Here is a 9,642-nt window from a genome sequence, read left to right as displayed (position 1 = left end):
GACTAACACGGCTGTTACTCTGAAACCTGTCATAAACTGTGAAGCGACTGGTCACATCCTCACATTCCAAACTAGTCACATTGAAAGAAGGTGCTATTGGGCTGTTAAGAATACAATCCTGTCCTGATAATGCCTATTACCTCCAGAGAAAGGGAAGTGCCTAGAAAATGTAAAAGGAAACTTAGTTTGATAGTCTAGAGAACTGTCTGGCAAGAACTCACTTATCAATATCTGGGATGTGAAATCCTCACTTCTGTATTGTTTTGTCATTATAGTTCCCACTTTGCTATTGTTTGTCTGTATAATCTCTGTCTGGTTCTGTGATTGTTCCTGTCTGCTGTATAATTAATTTTGCTGGGTGTAAACTAATTAAGGTGGTGGGATATAATTGGTTACATAATCATGTTACACTATGTTAGGATTGGTTAGTTAAATTTCAGGAAAATGATTGGTTAAGGTATAGCTAAGCAGAACTCAAGTTTTACTATACAATCTGTAGTCAATCAGGAAGTGAGTGAGTGGGTGGGAGGGGGTGGGTGTGTGGGTGGGGGAGATGGGAATGGGGGTAAGGAAATTGGAATCATGTTTTTCTAAAGGGGGAAATGGGAACAGGGAATGGGGGTAAGGAAATTGGAATCATGTTTTGCTAAAGGGGGAAATGGGAACAAGGACACAGGTGTAAGGCTCTGTGATGTCAGAGCTGGGAAGGAGGATACTAAGGAAGGAAACTGGAATCATGCTTGCTGGAAGTTCACCCCAATAAACATCTAATTGTTTGCACCTTTGGACTTCGGGTATTGTTGCTCTCTGTTCATGCGAGAAGGACCAGGGAAGTAAGTGGGTGAAGGAATAAGCCCCCTAACAAGTGACCATAGCTGTGGAATGTTGGGCTGAGTAATCGTAGAAGTAATAGTGGAGATTCAGTGACCATAGGTGGAGATGTAGAAGAAGCTCAGGTTTTGACTGAGGCACATCCAAAACCATTTTGAGAGTCCATCCTCTGAAGTTATTAGCATTAGCGAAGGAGAAGATGCTGAGGAAACTCCAGGGGGATTCAGCCAAGGTTTTCTCATCTGCTGGCCCAATAGGGGCATCCGCACAGGGGAATGGAACTGGGTCTCCACCATCAGTTTCTGGGTCCATGGAGGAGAGTGGGGGACAATGTTATAGATGTGACTCTTCACAGGTTTGAGATGATGGTGGGCATGTGGAGGGGGCTATGCCTCTGACTCCTTTCGGGCTATGCCTTCACTGCTGTGTTAATGCCAGTGATCGGCACTGCGCGTGAGTGGCTGCTGCAAAGCCGTGCCTGAGTTACTGGGGGTGTGTTACCAGCCTGAGGAAAAGCATGACCCTGTCTCAACCCACACCCCCAGCCAGGCCAGCTAGCCTGAGCTGAAAGCTCCCTCAAACTCCTTTGATGGGGTTTTGTGTGTGGATGGGAGGGGAGAAGGGGGCTAGGGGCTGCAGCCAGGTAAGAGCCCAGGCTGACGCTGTAGTGAAGATGTCCCTCAGGTGAAGGTGCCAAGGAAGAAGCATGGCCTGCCTCAGAGGAGAGGCTGCAGGGAGAGCTCTAAGGGGAGGTCAGCTGTCGGTCTCTGGCCAGCAGGCATGATGCTCGCTGGGCCTTGGGAACAAAGGGATATAAAGAGAAAATACCAGCCTAGCCATGGAGGCTGGAGGCACAGCCCGGGGAATTTTCCACACACAGTGTGACTGGCACTCCTGAGGGGAGCTTGGTGGCAGCTGACTGAGACAGGGCTTCTGAGGGGGCATGGGGTCCTAAGCCAAGCGGAGGGATAAGTGCAACTCTACCCCCATCCCCACAATCAGCAAATGCAGGAGGCTTCCTAGCTACAGCCCTGGAGTGCTGGGCTCAGCGACTGGCTGTGTAATGGCTAATGAAACAAGACAATCACTGCCAATTATGTCAGAAAAATCACCACTGGAGATAACGACATCCCAGTGCAATTCTGTGCCAGGGCTGCTTCCCACCTGTGGCTGCCCCCATCTTGAGTCCGGGCTGCTGCATGCGCTGTTAACAGCCCACAGCAGGGAAAGCCAAGAGCACTGTTTACAGTTGATTGAGGCCAACATCGCCCTATGGAAACAATATGATCCTGAATGAGGGCTTTACTGAACGTGCACTCACTATACCAGGCTTGAATGCCCACTAAAGGCATTCTTATCACCACCTTCCCTCCCTATGTAACGAGCTATTGTATTGCTGATGCACCTGCCACTGTGAGATCTCCCGGTGGTTGACATCCCCTACTGGGTACAATTAGAACTGCTTTCACTGTGTCAGGGACCCTGTACTGCTCAATGGAGATTCTCCTTTGGCTCTAGGGGCAGATGCCTGTGTTTTTGGAGCAGAGGGATTTGAGATCTTGCGTTGATGCTGCTGGGAAGTTCAGAGTGGCCGTGGCATGCAGCATAGTGACAGTCCCAAGAGACACGGATTTGTAATGTCCCATGGGAAGGCTGCACTCAAGACAGAGCAGACCATAAACACAAGCAAGATAAGCTTCTGTGGGCCCTTCAGTTACATGTCCTCCTACTATATGGGGAGAGAGGCCCTAGACTACTGCTGGGGTTTCCACAGTCATTTTCTTGCTCGGGGTCTTGCTGGCTATAAGGGAGGCCTCTCGTCAGGAGATATGAGTGGAATGGGACAACATGCCCCAAAGGTTGTGCTGCAGGAGTGGGGTGGATAGAATCTGTGTTCTCTGCTTAGGCTGATAGGTTTCCCATCTCCTGACTTGAGCCCTCAGCACAGGAAGTTGCTCTAGAAGTGAAGATGGGAGAAGGGGTGGGAAATTGTGTGTGTGATTAGCCCTGGAGGATGAGGCCTTCCATGTGGCTCAGCACTGATCTGAAGTGAGGGGGAGCTCAGTCCTGGCCTCTGCTGAGACTGAGAAGGGGCCAAATGCACAGTGATGGGGAAGGGATTGTGATGGGGACACCTGTCTGTGGAGTCCCATCAAATTCATTGCATACAGGCCAAAGAGCAAACATCAGACCATAACAACTTTAATTCACTGCCACAGCAAGCTGGGTCTGAACAAGTGACCCCTGGCCATTACTTGATCTACACTGAACTCTGTCTGGCAGTCTCCCACTGCTGGTCTAACACAGATTTGGTTCTAACAGTGTTCGGAACAGCAGCAGCACTAGCGTGGATCAGCCACTGACTGTGTAACCACAGCTTTGAGCAGAGTTAGGTCAATGACACAGCTCTTTTATTTAAAAAAAAAAAAGAAAAAAGAAAAGAGAGCCTGTGGCTGATCTACACTAGTGATCCCAGTGCTAGAGCAATGGTGGGAGGTTTCAAAGACAGCTCAGTGCAGATGCAGCAGATAAGGTGAAAGGCTCCAGTCCCCAGAGCCAGTCAGCCCCCAAGGGCCTGGATTTTCCTTAAGGAAGTCAGAAGACACTAGTAGAGGGCAGCACTACCTAATTCTCTCAGCTCCTCTCTGAGTCCGGGCCTGACACCAAGCCTTGTGTCTATGGCACTCCTTGTGCAGCAGCACCTGGGAAGGTTTAACTAATGAGATCCCTCACTTCAGACCCTTTCCTCTGACATGCAGCCCCTGCACTAGCTTGTCCTCTCATCATTGCTGAGAAGGAGCTTCTGCAATTTCATTTAAATAGAGATGACTGAAAATGAACCTCTGCAACCATCCCAGGGTCCTTGATATCCACAACACTATTAACACCGTAGGAAAACAATAATGAATATGCAATGCACTTCTAGTCAAGTGTCCCCTCTGAGGAACAGGGATGGTCAGTGTAAATAAGTCTCCTTTTTTTTTTTTTTTTTTGTAACAAATGAGTGTTTGCTTATTTAATTTAGACTAGTACCTGTTAGTAAATATTAACCCTTTTTTTGTTCTTGTATAGTAAATTCATTTACATATTAATTATTCTCCCCAAATCTTTATGGTATTAGCAAAAAGTGTGTTTGAATTCTAAAAGTGTTGATTTTTAACCTGTGAGTGACCTATATTCAGGAACTTCATGTGATCAAATATTAGACTGTACTTCATTATGGCTGGTGCCTCCAAGCCTATAGGAAAATAGGTGTCCGTGAAGTCCCATCAAATTCATTGCATACAGGCCAAGGAAACAGTGGTTTCTCTGGCGCAGGTTGAGGGGTGTATGCAACTTGTGTCAAGGCTGAAATGACTGTGGAGACTGAGTTCCTTCAGATCCCAGGAGAGGGTGGTTTCTCTGCAACAGCAGAGTTCAGATCTGTTGGTGAAAAAGAGCAAACAAGGGATGCACAGGTTTGAATGACAAAGGAGACTAAATAGCCCTTGTGCTGTTGAAGATGCTATTGTGACCCTCTGCTTCACACTGGGGACCAGCAATGGCGAAAGCAAGAACAGGCAAGAATGGTTTCCTCTTTGACAGGAGTAGGAGGCATGTGGGAGGTGGCAGCAGGTCAAGACTGACAGGTGTTGTTGCAGTGTTAAACTAAATCCCTTCCTCTATAAATAACACTGGCAATATTAATGAAAACCCCAGATACGTTTTATTTGTGTAGGAAGATCAATGCTGTTTAAAAATCCCTCATTTCAAAACTTGACACTTCTCCAGATGCCATACAATGTATGCACCTCTGGCGCTTCAAGGTTCCTCAGTGCCAGGAGAGAACAGTTAGCAGTTTTGCAGTATAGAAGAAGTGACTTTATACCAGCTGGAGGATCACTTCCAGTGGCCTCAAAGACCTGATCTGTCCAAAAGCAAGTCTAAATAGTCATGTCGGGTTGTATTCAGGCCAAACCTACCAACCAGGACTCAGAATCAACAACAAAACAGAGGGAGAGAAGTATCTAGTAAGCCTGTATGACTTATGGGGACGTTACTAGGCCCTATCAACATGGGTGGAACAACACAGTTTAATTGATTTGTGGCCAAATAGGGTTCTACGATAGTTTGGCCACTCCTAGGGGAAACCCAGCTGCTACACTGACTCCTTTGAACAAGTCACTTCACCTTTCTGCCTCCATTTCCATGCCTAAAATGGGAACAGCAATATCCACCTATCCACTGATCCCAAAGGGGCAGGGCGAGATTTAATTCATTAGTGAATATTTGTAAAATTTGTGGACGACAAAAAGCGCTATGCAAGCCCAATCTCGTGAGGTGCTAAACACCCTTGTTGGGTTAAATCCTGACGTTCTTACTCCAGTATTACTTGGGCAACTGATGTCGGTGGGGGTAAGGCCTGAGAAAAGACTAAGAATTCTCTGTGTCTCTAGATTTGTATAAGGTTGCCCATCACTGTGGTATCTGGGCACATGATGTGACTGCAGTAGGGAGCTGAACGCACTAGACCTTTTTCTGGGGTATTATTACAGCAGATAGAGCTGTTGTGACCTGCACTCTGCCCCCTGTTTTCCTGGTCAGCAAGGCTGCTCTCCAGTCTTTTGGCTTTGAGTCTGTATGTGCTGGGGCTGAGGTGGTGGTCTGGCACCAGCTGACTGGGGGCCTGGCTCCAGTCAAAGAGGCTCCCTTGTTCAGCTCTGTTACTGTCTCTGGGGCATTGTCTGTAAAGTTTCTCAACAAGGCGGATTTGTGCTGTTTGCCCATCTGGACCAGATCTACAATAAGAGGCACTGTGAGATTCGCCAAGACCTTTCCCCCTTTCTGCAGCCTGGCGCTTGGCCCCAGGCATGCAGAGATTTAAAGGGACACCCGCTGCTCACTGTGCTGTGGCTTGCACTTGCCTGTAACAGGCTTCTAGACCAGTGACCATGCCACGTCTCCTGACAAGGCTGTCCTTGTCCACCTGGCAAACACTAGTTCCCTCCCTTGCCCCACCTTGCGTGTGGAGTGGAAGCCCCAGACATGGCTGTACAGCATGAGCACCAGCATCTCTGAGGAGGTGAGCCCTGCTTTGGGCACTGTCTGGGTTAGTTACATGTGAGCAGAGGGAACAGGCGAACCCAAAATGCCAGAGAGGGAGAATGGTGGCACAAACATTTTTTGGTTTTTTTTTGTAGGACCTAAATAATGTTGCCTATTGCTTTTATTTCTTGGGGCAGAGCAGTGGATTTTTCTAAAATATTTCAGGTCTGCTCTTCCCCAGATTATTCGAATCCTTAAGATTCAGGCCTAAGTTACTTGACAAAACAACCTTGATGCAACTCCACTGACTTCAATAAAATTACAACAGCGGTGAATTTGACCCAGTTTAAAATGATTCAGAGAGCCTAGTGGTGTTGGAAAGGGAAAACAGGTGGGGAATGGAAGGAGACTGGCGAGGGCCAATACTTCCTCCTTCTGCCCCTGTTATGGGTGAAAACACGTTCACCCCTTCCTGTCCCCGCAGGACTTTATCCTGCTCTCACTGCAGCTGGAGGCAACTCCACAGGCGAGATCAAAGGGGCTGATCCAGGGACACTAGCCATCCCCAGACTCATTCCCCTCTGCTATCAGACAAGAAGGCCAACAGCACCTAAGAGAACCCTGCTGCCCAACAAAACCTTTTGAGGGAGATCAACTTTGAGTCCGACCTTGCCAGTTACTAAGCACCTCCTATTTGGTTCTGAGCACCATTAAGTTCCAGTTTAACTAGTGGGATTTAGGGGTGCTCATCACTCTCAGAATTGGGCCCTTATTTATTCTGACCTCTTAAAAACCTCTCCTTTCACTCCTACACCTGAAATCTGCGTTGGAGCTCTGCCTAACGTGCAAGCTCGGGTGGCTCTGTTCACTTCGGCAAGAGAAGAGAAGGAGTGGACTGGCTGGATCATGAGGAGAACTGGGAACGTTTCTTCACAGAGTAAGTCAAGAACATAAACATAGCCCCCTAGACAGACCCTTGAAGCCTTTTCCTTTACAGTGAACCATCTCCAGACCTGGCTCCAGTGCTCTCTGCCTTACTGCCATTTTCATGCCCCAGCCTTCTGACCAGTCTCCTCAGAGTCTCAGCGAAGGCTGGGTGTCTTGCACTTGACATGCTCATCAAAAGGGGTGCCCCCCAGCAAGCGCCTCTACCCCGTGGTCATAAAGAATCAAGGGTAAGAGCGAGGAGATGAGAAGGCCAAGAACGTAAATATCAGAGGAAGAGTTGATTACCCTATGGTGTCCACTGCTGCCTGGCCTGGTTTGCATGGCTGGATGGGCTTTGCCAGTTTAAGAAGAGCTCAAGATCTCATCAATAACCACAGTGGCAGCACAGCCCCCTCCATCACCATGCTAGGTTGTTGGCAGCTGGAGGATGGTACACAACCCTTCTAGCAGCACAGTGCATCCTAGCACCATGCTGAGGCTGTGTTTGGAAGTCACCATAATGGTGCTCCCTCCAGTCTGACCATGAATTGACTGTTGCCCACATTTCCAAAGCGGATTATGGAGAAGCACCCCCAGTAGCAGGGCATTGCCAAGGTAGGGCATTAGCAAGGTGGGTTATATCTGGGTTAGGGAGGACAGCACCTCCAGCAGCAAATACCCTCTGTCACTTTGCTGGGGTGTTGTGAGATGGCACCTGTCCAAGTTGTGCCACACAGTAGCCTAGCACCCCCAGCTCTGTGCTGGTGGGGGTGCTGGAAAGATGGAGTGTCCCATTTTAGACTGACACACTCCCAGCCATACATCATCCCATGTTACCATGCTGATTATGTATTGGTGGATGGAACATGTCTCTGTTTTGGAGGGCAGCAGCTCCAGCATCATAGCACCCTCTAAAACCATACTGGGCAGTTGGACGATGAGCTTATCTTGGTTATGGACAGCTGCAGTGCAGCACTCCCCCAAGTCCTTGCTGGGAGATGGAGCATGTCTAGATGATAAAGGCCAGTGCCTCAAGCAGCACAGCGAACCCAACGCCATGCTAGGGTATGGGTGGATGGAGCACGGCCAGGTCCTTACGGGCAGCATAGTGCCCCTTACACCATGCAGAGTGTGCCCAAGTTTCTCAGCTGGTACTAGAAGTTCTGGGTCAGAGAGAAACAAGGTCCTGGCAAAGCTACTAGTGTCCTGACTGGTGCTGGTGGAAGGTTCTAGCCCACACAGCAGTGCGCACATGAGACCAGGAAGACGTAGGGTCTCCCCTGCCTGGCGCCATGTCACATCAGGGTGCCTGGTGGATGTCCTCAGACCGCAGCACTTTGTAGATCACCCAGTAGAAGATGTTAAACACCAGGAAGGTGAAGGGGAAGACGGCTCGGGAGATAGTGTCGATCCGCTTGGCCCTGTCGACATAGCGCCTGAGGATTGCCTCTCCCTCCCTCAGGAAGGGTGTCGGTGGAGGGGGGCTGTAGATGCTGGGACCCTCCACAGTGCTGCCATCCTTCACATGCAGGCAGTGGCCTAGGCCGTAGCCACGGAAGTAGAAGCGGCTCTCACGGACGACCTCTTCCTCCTGGAGAGATGCAGATGAGAGGGGAAGGGAATGGCATGTGAATTCAGTGTCACTGGCCACAGTTAGACACCAGACAGTGAGAGATGGTGTTGCAGGAGTGTGTCTATACAGGGAGTGTATATATACACATGGCTTGTTTTGATTATATACAGTGTATCTGTATACTGTATGGAGATGTGTGTGTGTGTGTATATATAGTCCTACATATACACACTATCTATACCAGCACATGGATATATCGAATTTAGAAATACCAAATACCGTCACACACATTTATAAGCCTGGATTGTGCAGGTAGAAGGGTCAGGCTAGCAGATCCCATAGCAGGAAGTCCCACTGTAGCCAATGGGATTGTGCATGGGCCCAGGGGTTCACACTCACGCATGCCTTTGCTGGGCCAGGGCTGTGCTTTCCATGCATCTGTCCCATAGGCAGTGATGTGTGAGTAGCTAAGACAATGGTTCTCAACCTGCAGGTCGCTTGTGGACCCATCAGCACACAGCTGTGACATCCTCAGGGCCATACAGGTAGTGTGTATATATATATCGTGTGGATGTGGCCCACATAAATGGAGAGAGCTGCATATGCAGCCTACAATGGTAAATAGGTTGAGAACTACTGAGCTAAGATAATCATAGACTTTAAGGTCAGAAGGGACCATTATGATCGTCTAGTCTGACCTGCACAACACAGGCTACAGAATCTCACCCACCCACTCCTGTAACAAACCCCTGACCTATGTCTGAACTATTGAAGTCCTCAAATCATGGTTTAAAGACTTCAAGGTACAGAGAATCCTCCAGCAAGTGACCTGTGCCCCACGCTGCAGAGGAAGGCGAAAAACCCCCAGGGCCTCTGCCAATCTGCCCTGGAGGAAAATTCCTTCCCGACCCTGAATATGGCGATCAGCTAAACCGACCCCGAATATGGCGATGAGCATGTGGGCAAGACTCACCAGCCAGACACCCAGGAAAGAATTCTCTGTGGTAACTCAGATCCCACCCCATCTAACATCCCATCACAGGCCATTGGGCATATCTACTGCGAATAGTTGAAGATCAGTTAATTGCCAAAATTAGGCTATCCCATCATATCATCCCTTCCATAAACTTATCAAGCTTAGTCTTGAAGCCAGATATGTCTTTTGCCCCCACTGCTTCCCTTGGAAGACTGTTCCAGAACTTCACTTCTCTGATGGTTAGAAACCTTCGTCTAATTTCAAGTCTAAAATTCCTGATGGCCAGTTTATATCCATTTGTTCTTGTGTC

General features: G+C 48.7%; 1 protein-coding gene across 2 annotated transcripts in view; it reads right to left on the bottom strand.

Annotated features, from left to right (window-relative positions):
* Positions 1-4,514: 4,514 nt before the first annotated feature.
* The window catches only part of LOC102945884 (glycine receptor subunit alpha-4), a 40,598-nt gene continuing 35,470 nt past the window's right edge, over positions 4,515-9,642 (bottom strand). For both annotated transcript variants that reach the window (XM_037909526.2, XM_043522210.1), the window contains one exon: positions 4,515-8,374. In XM_037909526.2, the coding sequence (XP_037765454.1) occupies positions 8,084-8,374 (291 nt within the window). In that variant the 3' untranslated portion in view covers positions 4,515-8,083. The remainder of the gene's footprint in view (positions 8,375-9,642) is intronic.

Source organism: Chelonia mydas, chromosome 9 (genome assembly GCF_015237465.2).
Source record: "Chelonia mydas isolate rCheMyd1 chromosome 9, rCheMyd1.pri.v2, whole genome shotgun sequence".
Classification (NCBI taxonomy): domain Eukaryota; kingdom Metazoa; phylum Chordata; order Testudines; family Cheloniidae; genus Chelonia; species Chelonia mydas.
Note: the sequence above shows the minus strand (reverse complement) of the source record. Positions and strands in the feature narration are given on the sequence as shown.